Source organism: Phacochoerus africanus, chromosome 2 (assembly GCF_016906955.1).
Source record: "Phacochoerus africanus isolate WHEZ1 chromosome 2, ROS_Pafr_v1, whole genome shotgun sequence".
NCBI classification, from domain to species: domain Eukaryota; kingdom Metazoa; phylum Chordata; class Mammalia; order Artiodactyla; family Suidae; genus Phacochoerus; species Phacochoerus africanus.
The window spans coordinates 147,252,869-147,269,362 of NC_062545.1; the positions used below are offsets into that span (position 1 = coordinate 147,252,869).

The following is a 16,494-nucleotide window of genomic DNA, read 5'->3' on the forward strand; positions in this document are numbered from 1 at the left end:
CATCAATGCCAGTCTTACCACTTGACGTTCCTTTTCAAGTAGTCAGAGCTAGTGCAAGAGCCAAGAAATCTAGGTAATGGCAAAGCAAGTGCAGTAGAAAAATGAAAGAAAAAGGTCAATCTGACTAAGTTTGCAGCAGAGAACTCAAATGTCATTTTAAAACAACCAAAAAATGTACAGCCACCATCTCAGCATCTTTGGTATCACTCGCTCTTGTTCAGCTGGGAATCGCTAGCCAAGAGGGACATGGAACTTAGCCAGGCCCGCCTGCCATACTTGGGCCTGTTCTGGAGCCTCACTCCTGGTACTGAATGTAGAGTGAAATAAAGGCGCAGGTACAAAGAAGTGAGGGTGAGTGCTCTATTAAAATTAAAGGGTGAGGCAGGAGTTCCCTTATGATATGAGGGGTTAAGGATCTGGAGTTGTCCCTGGTGGGAACTTCCCATGCTATGGGCACGACCAAAAAAAAAAATAAATTAATTAAATTGCTAGGCAAAAGAAGTTCTCAGAGTGAAAACAGAGAAAAGTGATACAACACCACAGCTAGCAGGTTATGGATGGACTGGCAAAACAAATACATACACTTGTGCACCAGGACTGTGATTAGCATACATTCCTTCTGAGCTCCAAAGCTAAGCCCCTCAGTGTGCAGAGTGCCTGCTCTGCAAATCTGCCACCTCACTCTCACAGCCTCTGTCCTCTCTCATGTACACAAAACAACCTAACCTCAATCCTGGGCTTAATTTTGTTGTTGTTGTTGTTTTTTTAGGGCCAAACCTGAGGCATATGGAGGTTCCCAAGCTAGGGGTCCAACCAGAGCTGTTGCTGCCAGCCTATGCCAGAACCACAGCAACACCAGATCAGAGACACCAGAGCCACATCAACACCAGATCCAAGCTGTGTCTGCTACCCAACCACAGCTCACGGCAACGCCGGATCCTTAACCCACTGAGCGAGGCCAGGGATCGAACCTGCAACCTCATGGTTCCTAGTCACTCTGTGCCACAAGAGGAACTCCTGGGCTTAATTTTTACAAACTGAAAACAATCAAAACTATTTTGAGGTTTGGAAGTCTCACATTAAGTTGAGTTTTCAGAGGTAGATACTCTAGTGACAAAACCCCACAGCTGCCCTGAAGAAGACAACTCAACCTCTGAGCTGAAAGACGTACACAGACCCAGAGGGAGACTGGTGCTCTCCCAACCCAGGGCATCCACCTCCTGGCCTCCCCAAATTTCAATCTGGCTCAATAAAACTACAGGACAGGGCGACAGCTACCTGCTTTCGGGGACATCTGTTCCATGCTAACAAGGACTTCGCCTTTCTCTAATTCCCATTTCTGGGAATGTTTTTAAATTCCTGGTGTGTTTTTAACTGGAACATAAGCACGTAATACCCGTTAGACAGTAACTTTGTTAATTCTATATTTTACTTTAGGAAATATAGACCTAGAGGCAATCTATTGGTAACAAACAGTAAACAGTTTTAAAATGTGAGAAAGGAGGTCCCATATTTTAAACTATTTTCCAACTATTTAAAGTTGTATTAATAGGGCAGAAGAGTAAAATAGCATTAGAAAGGGAAGGCTTAGAAACAACTTCCTTCTTAGTCATCTTCTAAGACCCTCAAGCCTTTCTAATTCTCTAACCATTAAATACCTATATGGGAGAATGCAGCACAGTCTCACTCCCATAACACACACTAGAGTAAACAACAGAATCAAACTAAGCCCTGAGTTAATCCATAAAGACAGATGTTATCTGTTTCTTTCATCTTGTGAAACCTCTGCCCTCAGGTAACACTGGTCCCTCCCAGGGCTGTGGTAATAACAAGGGGACAGCTGTCACAACTGAGCACATGCCATGCCCTGTGCTGGTCTTCAGCCCCCACATCCACCAAGTGCCCAGCAGTGCTCCACACCATGTCTGAAATTTAGATAGCACAAATAAACCATTAAGTCTTCTGGGAAAACCAGATAATCCTCATTGCAGCACTCAAAGTTTGCATTTGCACTTTTCATAAAACTGCTTTCCTCTGTTAAGATTTAAATGATGACAGTGGGGAAAGGTTTTAAATCTTCACTTTAATGCTGTCTTAGAAACAAACTGGTAATTAAAATCAGGTTTTTAATACTAGAGATTTTAAAGCATATTCTAAAAGAATTTTTGCTCGATAGCAAGTGGTGACAAGTGATACATTTAGACCGTCCCAAGCATCTAATTCAGTTAAAAAATCTCTGTGCTTTTAAACTCAGGCACACAAAAATGACTTCTGATGACTTTTTAAGGTCTCAACTTGGCTATGCTGAACTACAGTCCTACTTAAACAGCCCCTAATGCAGGTACCCAAAGGGAGACTACCTGGATGGGTTCCCTGAGCTCAGAGAAAGCTCTGAGTTTTCCCTTCCTTCCCTGCAGATTTAGGACTTGCTTAAGTCAGGCCCCATGACTGTGCAAACAAATTGCCAGTAATAAGTCCACAACTGTTTTCATTCTTGCGGGTCTGTTGTGTTGAAGTACCCACCTGTGCCTGTGTGGGTTTACACCCCACTCTCAGTGCCAAATTCTCCATCAGTCAGGGTTCAACCAGAGAGGCAAAACTAGAATGAGATACAAACTCACATAGGCCCATGTGGGTCAACAAAACCCACAAGAAAGAAGAACAACAAAAAACCCAACAGGCAAGTAAACAGAATGACGCAGGAGAGAACAGGGAGTGAAGTTTGGGGTTCAAGAACCTCATGTTCCCCCACTGGACCTCAGTTTCCTCATGTATACAACTGGATCAGAAATCCCTAAGGTTCCCTTAAGCTCAAACAATAAAGGCCAAGTTTTTTCTTGCCATGGGGAAAAAACAAAACAAAACAAAACAAAACTTTAGTATTTTCCCTCAACCAAGGTTACTCCCCAACACACCCCTGCTTTCATGTTTGGAAAACAAAAACAGAAAGTAGAAAGAAAGCCAGCTTTAAGGGTGCTGCAAAGAAGGGAAAGAGTCTTAAAAATCAGAGCCTTGGAGTTCCTGTCATGGTGCAGCGGAAATGAATCTGACTAGGAACCATGAGGTTGCAGGTTCTATCACTGGCCTCACTCAGTGGGTTAAGGATCCAGGGTTGCCATGAGCTGTGGTGTAGGTCGCAGACGCAGCTTGGATCTGGCATTGCTGTGCCTGTAGCATAGGCCGGCAGCAATGGCATCGATTTGACCCTAGCCTGGGAACCTCTGTATGCTGCAGGTGCAGCCATAAAAAGACAGACCAAAAAAAAAAAAAAAAAAATCAGGGCCTTAACAGTTTACCTTCTCTTACCTTAAAACCTTTGATTTTAACATCTTTTCTAACGTAAAAACTTTATCTCGTTTCATTTTAAGAACAAAAACTAAACACACACCCAAGAGAGCTAAAGCACACACCTAGCTACTAACTTAACTATTTTCCCTCAAAAATAGCCTGCACTTTGTGTGACTACCTCCACTTTATGCAATTGAAACCTTTTGTTTCATTATATTTTTAAAGGTCAAGTCTTAAATGAAATAACTTACTTGGAAGGATAACTTGAAAAATGTGGCTGATTCTGAGAATGAACTGACTTGGCAGGCTCTGAGAGATGGCTGGCAGGCACGTGTGCAGAAGGCTTGTTCTCAAAACTTCTTCGATCAAAGTATGAGAGCTGTTTTCGGTAATATTCTTCATCCTCCTCAGGATCATAATGATTTGACCGGACAATATCTTCAGGTGGCTTCACTTGGGGTTTCTGAGGTTCTGGCATTCTAACAATGAATGATAAATATAACAACTTTTCAGATGTTAATTTTACAAAGAATATGGAATATATAAATTCCACCTCACTACTGTGATTACTCAGGATCTAGCTGAGCAGTGCAATAATCAAGATTGACAGTCTAAACCCCATATCCTCACACATTATACTCAAAAGGCAGCCCCTTCTGGCCCATGAGTCCTAAACACAACCTATCTAAGGAGCTTCACCATTACTTTGTCAGCAGCAGTTCAGCAGCAAGAGATAAGGAAAGGTAAGCCAGACAGTAGAGAGTTTCTTCAAGTACACACACCAGTGTCAGCAACAATAAAAACTGAGAGAACTTAAGAACTTTAAACTAGGATCAATAAGGAAAGAGCTCTACATGTCCAACGTGCCCTAAGGCACAGGAAGCACATGGGGAGGACAGTAAATTATTAAGCACACTGAGGTGTATTATTAAGGCATTATTGTTACATAAGCTCTGCTTAGGAAACTTTAGAAATTTTGCCTCAGAAATGAATAAACTTAAATAGATTTCACACCAAAGAGGGAGGCTAAGCTTTCAGTTATTTTCCAAGTTTATGTAGAGTAGCTTATTTGCTGAAGATGCTGGTTAAAGGAAGATACCAGAGTACTTTACATTTTGATGAAAAGCACTAAACGTAAGGTAAGAGGAAAATGTACTCATTAGACAGTAGATCCTCCTTAGCCCAAGCACAAATGAAACATAACAGACAAAGGAATTGCCATCACATCCATCCCAAGACATAGCAGCAGCATGATCAGGCCATGACTAAGAGCACAGCTGTCCAGCTTTCCCTCCCAGCAACTCCCTTCTGCTTCTGTCTTGCCTCAAGGGCTGCCAGTACAGAGGCAGGCAGTAGTGTGCACTCACTAAAGGACTGAATCAGTTATTTTACATCAGAGTCTGTCTTGTCACCTTTAAAAACTAAGAGATCCCATGTCTGAAAGCTCTTTTAAACTGAAAAACACAAGCCAAATGTTAGGGTTTTAAAAACTGTACTTTAGCTGTTGGCTAGAAAAATAGGTTTTCAAAAGATTTGCTTACTGAAACTAACAAAGACCTGCTAGAGGCAGAATAACGCTCTTTATTTTTCTTTATAGATCACTGTTTTAATTGCAACAGGTCGACTTTGTGTAAGGACAAATAAGACCCTCTGCCTTCTCCCCCTCCTGAGCAAGGGCCTACTCTCCCACGAAGAGGGCTGTGCTCCTGGACAGCCCCAGGCCACACACACCCTGAGCACCCACCTGTGCAGAGTTCTGTCATGTTCGCTGAGCTGACTCTGTGCAGGACCTTTGGGACCCACGATGGGAGCACCTGCAGGCTTAGATGCTCCCTCTGGAGGCTGCAAAAAAGTAAGACACACATGACTCAGGACATGATCATGAGAAGACAGGCTCCTCTAGGGGGAGGGAGTGCTCAGAAGTGTCCTGAACACTGGTGCTGAGTGTGCTACACCCCAGGGGCAGGACAGATAGTCCCACATTTACCTTCAAACCAGCAGGATGACTGTCATCCTTCTTGCTCTCCACGGAAGCAGATCTTCTGTTCTCGAACATTTTCACTCTGGTGAGCACTGACTGTGGCTTCATGGCTGGGTCTTCTTCATCCTCAGCCAGAGCCGGGGGCGGAGGCAGCGGTTTGGCGCTTGAAGGGAGAACTTCAGGCTTGTGCTGAGGTGCAGGGGTGAGAGGAGGGACAGCAGCACCGTGGAGGGGCTCGTAATGGCCTGCTTTAGAGCCGAGTCCTTGGGACGGGACCTGCTCATAACTTCGTGAATACTGGTCAAAATACTGCTTAGGCTCTGCGGCCTTCAGGCTGGCAGATGGATAGGGCTGAGCCTCAGGCCTGTACCTACTATGTGCATCATAGGCAGGAGTGGATGGCTCTTCCAGCCGCAGGGTAGAGGTCCTGGGTGGCTGGTCATAGCGAGGCCTGCTTTCATAGGACGGTGGGGTCGGCTCCTCGAAACGTGGGAAATGCCCTCTTTCTGAGGGCTCTTCAGGGTGCTGTCTAGGGTCAAGGTCTCGAGGGTGCTGGCTGTCCAGGGCAGGCCGAGGCTGGTAGGACTGCCTGTCATCATAGTAGGACCACCTCTCCTCATATGCAGGAGTGTGGTCTTCACAGCGCAGACGGTGTTCATAGTTTCGAGAAAGCTGGTCAGTATAGCTGGAGGACTCGTATCTGTACGCCGGCTGCTCCAGGTCTCTGCTGGCCTGTCTCTCCATGTACGGGGGCTGGGGCTCATAGCTCAGACCTGGCTCTCTGTCTGGCCTCTGCCCTGGGTGAGTGACAGCTGGCTGCTTTAAGACATGGTTGGCTCTCATCATTTCCTCAGGGTAGGGGTCCTTCCTATACACCTGTACAAAAAATTCACAGGTAAGGACACAGGCTTGTTTCAAAGTCCAGTCTGCTTTAAGAGACAAATTATGATTTCCCATGTAAAAACGACAGGTTCTAATATTTATTACCAGTACAGAAAGAGATTAGTGGAGAAAGCCAGATGAAGTGAAAGCTTAAAATTTATAATGCAGGTAGGGGCTTCTATGTTTTAGCATGTACTAAATGAAAAGAGAGTTAAAGTTAACTTTTAAATTTAGTAGAAAAACCACTGAAGTGTTGATTCCATTTGATTTGGACACTGAAAATGAAAATCATAAAGAAAATTTATGGACACCATAATTTACAAAAAATGAAAAAGTTAACAATTGGGGTTGAACTACACAGTAAGAAACTGTGGGGCGTTCCGTTGCAGCTCAGTGGAAATGAATCTGCCTAGTATCTACGAGAATGCAGGTTCGATCCCTGGCCTTGCTTGGTGGGTTGGGGATCCAGCACTGCTGTGAGCTGTGGTATGTGGATCACAGATGTGCCTCAGATCCCTAGTTGCTGTGGCTGTGATGTAGGCTGGCATCTGTAACTCTGATTTACCCCTAGTCTGGGGACTTCCATATGCTGCAGGTACGGCCCTAAAAAAGAACAAAAAAAAAAAAAAAAGAACAACAACCAAAAAAAAAAAAACCCCAAAAAACAACAACACAGAAAAAAGTGTAGAAGATACTAAAAACCAAATGCTAAAAAATATTAAGTAGAAATCCCAATTAAAAGGCCAAATTTTAAAATAATCAGTATACCACTGGAAGCCATGCAAACTACAGAACCGAAATGATTTGTACTGATTTGAAAAGACTATATAAGCCCACAGTAAAAAAAAGCAAAGGGAACACTGAAAGGGTGAAGCAAAAATGATCATGTGCTAGACTGATGGAGAGCAACAAACCAGTGCAGCACGGCGGCACAGGTACCTTGGCCGGGTCTACATGCGGCGACAGGGACGGCTCTTGGTCTCTGAGCACTGTGTGAGCTGCCTCAGGGCTTGGTGTTCTTAAAGAGTCAGCATGTAGGGGGTCAGCGGTGGGAGGAGCGGAGGTGGGCTCCTCCAGTCTGACACTGCCTAATTTTACATTAGGATTAACAGCAGAGGCTGGTGATGCTGGGTTTGTTTCAGGCGAAAGGTAAGGGCCTGGAGATGAGGCTTCTGCTTTCTGTGAAGTGTTTAAAATATTTTAAATATAGTGTTTCTGTTTACTACTAACTTCCCACTTCTGTTTACAGTGGCTTATAGACATATATTTTAAGTGTGCTGAATAACAAACTATGACCCTCACATCCTGAATTTTAAGAAGTTTCAGTATACTGCTGTGTAAGATGAACATACAAAGTTCTGAATTCAGTCCTTGGTATTCTCGAGCTGATATAAAATATTAGTTCATAATCTGGAGAAAAGAAATATATCCTTTAACTCAATCAGCACATCCTAAAATTTAATACTGCACCTCTAACTACGAAACGTTGAATGCTTGCTGCTTACCTGTTGAGAGGCAGCTTTAAGTCCAGGGGAGTCTATGCTATGAACTGGCTGTGGCTGCGCTTGTGGTGAGTAGGGAGGATATGTTTGGTTCTCGTGATGCATTCCAGAAGAGTCCTCTCTGACAGGCTCAGAGGACCGTGTAATGGCAGACTCCGGGGGAGTCCCAACCTCATCATTAAGAGTTTCATCTAGTTCTTGATCAGTGTAGGCCCCGCCTTCTGTATCTGTGTCTTCATAGTCAGAAGTGTGTCTACTGTCCGTGCTATACATTGAGTATTCACTACCTGGGGCTGACAGGTAGGACAGACGATCATCATGCAAATCAAGGTCATCACTTGTAGCGCCATCCGCCTGGGTCAAATAAAAGTAAATTAAAAATTTTATTCAGTAGTTCTTTAAGAGATGGCCTTTATCTTATAAGGGAGAATGAACGGGACACTTTTCTTTAGAGATACTGCATCTATTTCTGGAAACTTCTGGTGAGGAAAGGTCAAGAAGATTGTACAAGCACACATACAGACACACAAAGCATCCTTTGAGATCTGAAGGGCCTGGATGAGTAAAGGTTGGCTGGCCAGCCGCGACAAAGCTGGACTCTGGGCCCAGCCTCAGAAGACAGGGAAGGATCTCTGTCCCAACTCGGGTTTATGAAACCTAGTCGGTCACTAGCTTGTCAGCCCAGAGGAGAGTGAAGAGGGAGAACGCTGCCAGGCCAAGCTCACAGAAACAAGACACACTGACTGACAGAACAGCGCACATGAGAATAACTAGGAAAATAAAAACCAGTTTAAGCTGAATAAGAGCTAATAATACATGTATATCTCTATATATTAAAGAAAACAACTTTTTAGGAAAGTTGTATTTCTAGAGCTTTTACGAAATACAACGGGAAAACATCACCCAAATGCTAGTTACTTCCTTAAAGTAAGAATTTTTTAAAAATTATTTTCCACAAAGGTAGTACCCAGTGGAGGAAGAGGCAGAAATGCAGTTATGACTCAGTCTTAGAAGCAACTGAGAGCGGGGTTAGCTTTCAGTCTGCACTGATTATCTTCTGAGTAGACCAGAAAGAGCAGAAGTATCTGAGGAGAAGGGAACTACAGACCTGCAATCAACAGGCTGTCATCTGATACTGATTTGAAACTAGTACTTGGATTATGAAGAACAGTCCCTGAAAACCCTGCCGACACACTGCAATTGTGGGGTTGGGGGGTGGGGGGAGACACAGACAAGAGAGATGGAGGATCTGGAACCCAGAAACCACACAGTCCTTCAACCTCAGCACAGACTGAAGGACAGAAAGAATGAAGCTGCTAGAATGGAGCTTTGACCACAGCCCCAAGCCTGGCTCTGTAAGAGTGTGACCCTGCGCAGTGCCCTCCTGCTGGGGAAGACCAGCCTCCAGGTGACTATGGTCTTCAAGAACACCTGCCGGGTTTGCCGGAGTGAGAATCCCAAGGCTCTGCTCTGTGTTACGGTACAGTCTCTCCCCTGGAAATCTCGATGGCTTCTCAACTCTCTCATGGCTGATGCTTGCTCTCTACTCTGATCTCTAACAGGCTGGGGTTCCAGAAGACTACATCCAAGTGGCCACTCAGGAAATCTTTAAGGCCTTGGGGAAGAATAATTTGGAACTCTCTAGCCTACTTAGCTTTAGCTTTCATAGTAGTATGAAATGCAGAAGTGAGCAAGAATCAGGGGCTGCTCTGAACCAGGAAATGACTTATGCCCGTTTGTTGAGAAAGCCTAAGGATGACTTTCTGGTTTAGTAGGAACATACAAGATTGTATCAGATCTTACAAAAAGGAGCTCTTCCTAGCAACTAGATCAAAGTAGTTAGGTTAGGAAGTCAATGTAAAATGAAGTGGTTTTAGTTCAAGGACCTATCTAATTTGGATAAATTAAATGGAAGAGGGACACAAACCAAGCTTGATTAAAATTGTAATGATTTTTACAAAATGTATCAAACAGTAAATGACCTATTAGAGCTGTTAATAAAATTAATGAAAATGACTTATCTTCCTTCCATTAAAAAGTTGAGGGAGCTAGACCTTTATTTTAAAATTCAAGCAAAGAAATGAAGCAAATAATATCACGAAGAAAAATCACAGAACATTAAGGTCTGTGGATTTAGAAAAACTCTCAGAGAGGTAGCCATGTATATTTTGTGCATTTATAAACTAACATTATTTCAAGAATCACAGGGAAAGCTATCAACATCTCACCTGACAAAAGCTGCTATCAGAATTGTGTTGCTGTAGAAGATTAGTATGGGGAGAGCTATAATCCTTTTAATCAAATGCCACAAGAGTGAAAACTAGGAATGGTGAGTTATGTAAAGTGGTGTGGTGGGTTTATTCCACCTTGATCTATCGAGTATCTCAGCTGATATGTCAGTTATTCAAAGTGGTCTGACGGTCTCATGTGTATAGCCCAGCCCCTACAGTGGTACTGAGGAGAAAAATCATGGTTTGACACATCGGCACAGGTGGGACGAGCAGACACAACCTCTAGATGTGTGCACTTTAACACCTTTTCTATGGAGGTGGAGTGTTTTCTGGGTGGGGCACAGGTGCCTAAGCATGCAGCATGCACTGCCACAGCCAGGCAGAGGGAGGCAAGGGCCATGCAGGGCAAAACACAACAAAAAACCAAGCCAACAAGGAAAATACAAAAAACAAAAGAACAGAGCACAGATACTCTCAGTCTTCCCTAGCAAGTAAAACATACTAATATTTTATTAATGTGAAGGTAAAAGACATTAAAAGCAAAAGATGCTTTCCACTGTATCCTTTAAGAAAACTATTACCTCTCCCAACAAATAAGCAGGCCTTTCCCATAAAGGGCTGCTAAAAACCAGAAAAAAAATTCAAAATTCAAAGCCAACAGGAGGTATTGCTTTGTCTACGTTGTAAGAATGTTAACAGGAGCTGAGTGAAGACTTAGGGAAGTGCTTAAACAAAGTATCGGGGTCTGTCCTTCACTTGAGACTTCTCAGAACATTTAACTCACGGGGTACTGTGCTGCTTGAGGGAGCTTGCTCTGCAGTATGGTGGCCCCACCCTGTCACCTGTTTCAGAGTGCCTTTTCCTCAGGCTAGTCCTGAATCTAATGAGCACTCTGGGGACCACTCACCTTGCCCACCCAACCCCCACATTTTCAGAGGAGGAAGCTGAACCCAGGTTCAAAGTTATTCTTCAGTCAGACAGATGCCAAGTCAGAAGTCAACCCTGCCCTTTTAAGTTACAATCTCGGAATTCTCTGAGAGTATCACTGAGACGGTAATTTAATGGGTAGAGAATTTCAGAAGCTCTATCAAAAACAATTTTCATAACCCCTACATACAAAGTATAAAAACCTAAAAGCTGACTCCTAAATTACTCTAACATGTTAATCTAATTAGGAAACAATGGTGACTCAAATGCTTCTCTGATTAGTAAATGATTTATTGAATCGGTTAAAAAGTAATAGGAAATTTCTTACCTTCCCCTCAGAAACCCATACCAACTGGTTCTGTTGTTGTTGAATTGCTTCTTTCAATGCTCCATACCAACCATCATTCATTGAATTTAAGTTAATGGTAGCTGAAAATAAACAACAATATTGTTTTATGGTTAGAACACTGCCAAAAGGCAGAATTCATTCAACCATTGCTTAGAGTTCGATCACCATTACTTAGTTATATGAAAGATGGTGTTCGGTGACACATCCTTTGAAATTTCTATTTTGGCACTGTACAATTTTTTTCAAGCAACAAGAGCTGTTAAAAACAAGCATTCCAGGCAGATGTTACACATATTTTAGTATCTAAGCAACACATTTATGCCCACACATTGCTGTGTACACTTTAAGCTGAAAGAAGGCCTTTAATATACTCACTTGTAAAAAGATGGTGATTATTTTTACGAAGTTTATGAGACCGTTCATATAATTTCCTGGCACTTTTCCGAGATTCTGGACATAGCCTCATTCGCATTGTTTTCACACCCTGCTTAGAATCCGGGTTAAGGAATACTACAATTGGATACCACTGGGCATAATTCAGACGATCAACTGCATTTGGTGTTACATCCAATAAAGCATGTTTGTCCTGAAGACACAAAGAAAAAAAAATGAATAAGGACATAAAAACTGGTTAACTAAGAACCACCACCTTCAGAAAGTCACAGCCAAGACTACAGTCTAATGGTAATGGACATGTAACTGTACTCCACAATGTCTCCGGAGCTCGTTAGAAAAAGGTGTATTCAGGTTAATGCAATATAATTTCTAGCCCAATTAAAAAAGTTTTAACCAGCTCACTTTTAAGACAAACCCAATACTTGCAAGCAGACAGTAAAAGTAATAAGTACAATAACTTAATGTTCCTGATGTGACCCTATAAGCACCCATTCCCTATCACATTGTACTGATGTGATATCAACAGTCACAAACCATTTGAAAACTGTATATTTTTTTATGTAATGAAAGCTCACCTTTTGAAGATGTAAATACTCTTCCCTTGAAGATGACTGCTATAATGTCTTTCAGTAAGGGCTTCTTTTCCTCATGGTACACAAGTAGTAATTCTAGAAAAGTTACCTTCTAATTTCAATTTAACCAAACCTCATCCCACTGAAATACAACACATTCTCAGCTTATAATAAAACAGGTCAATTTTCAATAACTTACTTGATCTATTATTTGCTTTATTGTATGAAGGCGAATAATGCCAGAGCTACGTTGGTCAGTTCCAGCATCTCGAGGTTCACTTTCTATTTGTGAGGTTGGGACAAAAACAAAACATCAAATATTCATTGTTAGATCAGTTTCTCCACTACTGGGCACTTATGCTATGTTTGACTCCATTATATTTAGTACTGGGGGCTGTCTTGTGCACTATGGCCTGTTTAATAGCATTTCTGGCCTGCAACCACTAGATGTTAGGAGCACCACCTCCCTCTTGCCCCCACTGTGACCATGGCCAGATGTCCACTATGGGCAGAATCACCCTGGCTCAGAGCCACTGCGTTAGATCAATGCTTTCCAACAATGCTGCAATCAACTTGTCTCAGGTGCAAAACTTAAGAAAGTGTCCCCCCAAACCTCAGAAGTAATATTTTGATATACTATGTTCAAAAAAACAAAAGTTAATAATTCACAATGAACATTTAAAATAAATTTTTTTTTCTTTTACAGCTGTACCTGTGGCATATGGAAGTTTCCAGGCTAAGTAAGGGTCAAATCAGAGCTGCAGCTGGGGCCTATGCCATAGCTACAGCAAAGCTGGATCTGAGCCGCATTTGTCACCTAGGACACAACTTGCAATGCCGGATACTTAACCAAATGAGTGAGGCCAGGGATCACACCCATATCCTCAGAGAGACAATGTCAGGTTCTTAATCCACTGAGCCACAACAAGAACTCCACAATGAACATTTTAAATAGAAATAGAACCAACATTTTAGAAAGAATCAGTAAGTAAAACTTGAGGAAAAATTATTTAAGACTGTAACCTAGTCAAGAGAAATTGTTAAGTATGACAATTCTCTGAACTGGAAATGAGGTTTTAAAAAAAAAAAAATTGATTAAAAAAATAATACTGATGAACTTGCTTCCATTAAAGCCAGGAAACTAAAATTATAAATTATACATAATTATAAATTGTGTTTGGTCTAAATAAAATACATAAACTTAAAACAATGTGACACTTAATGACTGATTGATTGATATTTAGCAGCACCTGCAGCATACAAAAATCTCTGGGCCAGGGATTGAACCTCCAACATAGGAGAACCCAAGCCACATCAGTGACAAGATCTGGCACTGGCCAGATCTTAAACGTGCTGAACCACCAGGGAACTCCAAAATGATGTTTTAACTGCATGTGTTCAAGAATTTCCCAACTATGTTCATGCTCCGAAAAAATAAAAAAGCCACTAAATAAGCACAAGAACATATTTATAGGGATGTACATTTTTTCTTTTGCTCCAATATGGCTTGGCACAGCACTACCTATAAACCTGCTTCACACTGTGGCATACCACTTGTTAGGCAACTGAGATAATCCCAGGCAGCCTCTCCCCAGCAGAGCTTTCCCAACCACAGAGGGATTATCAATGCCTGAGTAGGGCTATAACTCATCAGCAAGAACACGACAGCAGACTGGTAGAAGAGTTCTGGGTCAGAGATCTTTTTCCACATCAGTAGAAGGGAAACTTGACAGGGGAGAAGGCTGTTAATTTGTAACTATGAGACAGCCTGTGGTTTCACACTGACAACCTATCCCTCCACCAAAGGTAGCCCAGGCCGAATTCTAACCATGAATCTCAGAGGTCCAAGTGACATGAAGTTTGTCACTACAAAGAAACAGCAATGTTTATGACTCTCGTCACAAAGAAACTTAAAAGGAAAGTCAGAGCTCTGGCTATTTCATATTAGAGAAGAGCAGAGATTTGGAAGGACAGAAGTCACCTTGAGGGACAAGGTGAATGATCTGGGAAAAGACTATCATGACATGATGGAATCAAGATGGTGGAAGAGTAGGGACATGGCACTCACCTTCTCCCACAAACACACCAAAAAAAAAAAAAAAAAGTACATGTAGAACAATTTGCACAGAACTACTGAACACTGACAGAAAAGCTTAAACCTCCAAACACAGCAAGAAACCCTTCACATAACTGGGAAGGAAAAAAGGAGAAAAAAAAGAGAAAAGGAATCAGGATGGGACTAGCACTCCTGAGAAGAAGCTGAGAAAGAGGAAAGGAACCCATACCCTGAGAAGCTACTTAACTGACGGAGAGATCAGCTGAGATGGAGGAACCTCAAAGCTGTACAGAAAAGCACAACAGCCAGACTAAGGAGGGCATAGCAGAGAGAGAGCTGCAAAGACAGTCGGGCAGGGGCTGGGCAGTGAAACTCAGGCTCTGGAGGCCAGTTCTGGGGAGAGAAATACAGTTGGCTGTGTGGAGACAAGGAAGCAGTGCACCAAGGACTGAGGAGCACAGTACCACAGCCAAGTGAACCCAGAAAGAGGTCTGGGCCCACAGGAGAGGCAAGTCACCACTGTTGGGGAGAACAAGAGGAGGAGGAGCGGACAACCATAGGTATATCTTTTACTGAGCATGCACGGACTCTCTTGAAGGGCAGGGCTATGGGTGGCGAGGCCCCTCTTTTGCCAGCTACGGGTGGCAGCACCTCCTGCTTGGGCTAGGCGGGACAGGGTGCTTCTTGTGTGGTCTACAGACAGCAGGGGCAAACCACTACAATTAGCTCTGACTCGACAGATGGATGTGGCTTGCCACCAACAGGGGTCCATGGAAAGGCACCACCAGCAGCCCCAGTCACTTCAGAGTTGGCAGAGAGGAGCGCACTGCAACCGAGCAACAGTTGTTGTTGCTCTCAGTCCCCTGAGAATGCACAGGCCCACTGCTGCCACTGTCAAATGCTCCAGGCATCACCTAAAGCTGCCTGAGGCTAACTGACTCTTTCCAGGGCCCTGCAACTAGAAGGAGCCTGCACCACTTTCCTGTAGGTCCTTGCTACTGCCAAGGGCCGAGCAACCAGGCACTGGCTACTAGCCCTGCCCATTGCCTCCTTTTCTCTGGAAGGAGCACACACAGCACCCTGTTAAGGGGATAACGGCCTACTCACACTGAGGAAAGAGACAGCAAGCATCCAAACTCCGAAGCCAAAAATAAAAATGTAAGTGCTCATGAAATACCCAGGGAAGATCTTGCATACAAATAAACCTCTAAGACTACAGTAGTTGGTTTCCCTAAGCTCATAGGATAAGAAAAATGTAAGCAAAATGAAGAAGCTCAGGAACCATTCCCAGTTAAAAGAACAGGAGAATTCACCTGAAAGAGCAAACAATGAAACAAACCTCTGCAGTCTAACAGACACAGAGTTCAAGGAGATAGTGCAAATACTGAAGGAATTAAGCACGAATATGAAGGAATTAAGAGCAGATATAAAACAGTAATGCCGATTATTATTATTTCTCAATGAATTTATTACATTTATAATTGTACAATGATCATCTCAATCCAGTTTTATAGAATTTCCATCACACAACGCCAGTGCATTCCCCTACCCACCAAACTGACTCCTTTGGAAACCATAAGTTTCTCAGAGTCTGTGAGTCAGTATCTCCTCTGCAAAGAAGTTCACTGTGTCATTTTTTTCAGATTCCACATGTCAGTGAGAGCATTTGATGTCAGTGTCTCACTGACTGACTGACTTCACTTAGCATGATAATTTCTAGGCCCATCCATGTTGCTAAGAATGCTGGTTTATTTCATGCCTTTTAATGGCTGAGTAACATTCCATTGTGTATTATGTACCACTTCTTCTTGATCCACTCCTCTGCCGATGGACATTTAGGTTGTTTCCACGTCTTGGCTATTGAAAATAGTGCTGCAATGAACACTGGAGTATATGTATCTTTGCGAGTCATGGTTTTCTCTGGATAGATGCCCAGGAGTGGGATTGCTGGATCAAATGGTAATTCTATTTTTAGTTTTCTGAGGAATCTCCATACTGTTTTCCACAGTGGTTGTACCAATTTACATTCCCACCAACAGTATAAAAGGGTTCCTTTTTCTCCACACCCTCTCCAGCACTTGTTTGTAGACTATTTGATGATAGCCATTCTGGCTGGTATAAGATGGTACCTCATAGTGGTTTTGATTTGCATTTCTCTAATAACGAGTGATGTTGAACATCTTTTCATGTGTTTTTCAGCAATCCACACGTCATCCTCGGAGAATTGTTTAGATCTTCTGCCCATTTGTTGATACGCCTGTTTGTTTTTTTGGTATGGAGCTGCAGAAGGTGTTTATAAATTTTGGAGAT

The 16,494-nt window shown here is 42.7% G+C and overlaps 1 protein-coding gene across 5 annotated transcripts in view; it reads right to left on the reverse strand.

The window, feature by feature from the left end:
- The window catches only part of TJP1 (tight junction protein 1), a 129,511-nt gene that overhangs the window by 13,751 nt on the left and 99,266 nt on the right, over positions 1–16,494 (reverse strand). For 3 of the 5 annotated variants that reach the window (XM_047766888.1, XM_047766887.1, XM_047766886.1), the window contains exons 16-23: positions 12,328–12,410; positions 11,536–11,746; positions 11,140–11,240; positions 7,657–8,007; positions 7,091–7,330; positions 5,276–6,145; positions 5,033–5,130; positions 3,540–3,767 (exon numbers count right to left, since the gene is read on the reverse strand). In XM_047766888.1, coding sequence (XP_047622844.1) covers positions 3,540–3,767; positions 5,033–5,130; positions 5,276–6,145; positions 7,091–7,330; positions 7,657–8,007; positions 11,140–11,240; positions 11,536–11,746; positions 12,328–12,410 — 2,182 coding nt within the window. The remainder of the gene's footprint in view (positions 1–3,539; positions 3,768–5,032; positions 5,131–5,275; positions 6,146–7,090; positions 7,331–7,656; positions 8,008–11,139; positions 11,241–11,535; positions 11,747–12,327; positions 12,411–16,494) is intronic. The other 2 variants (XM_047766890.1, XM_047766889.1) reach the window with 1 other exon arrangement.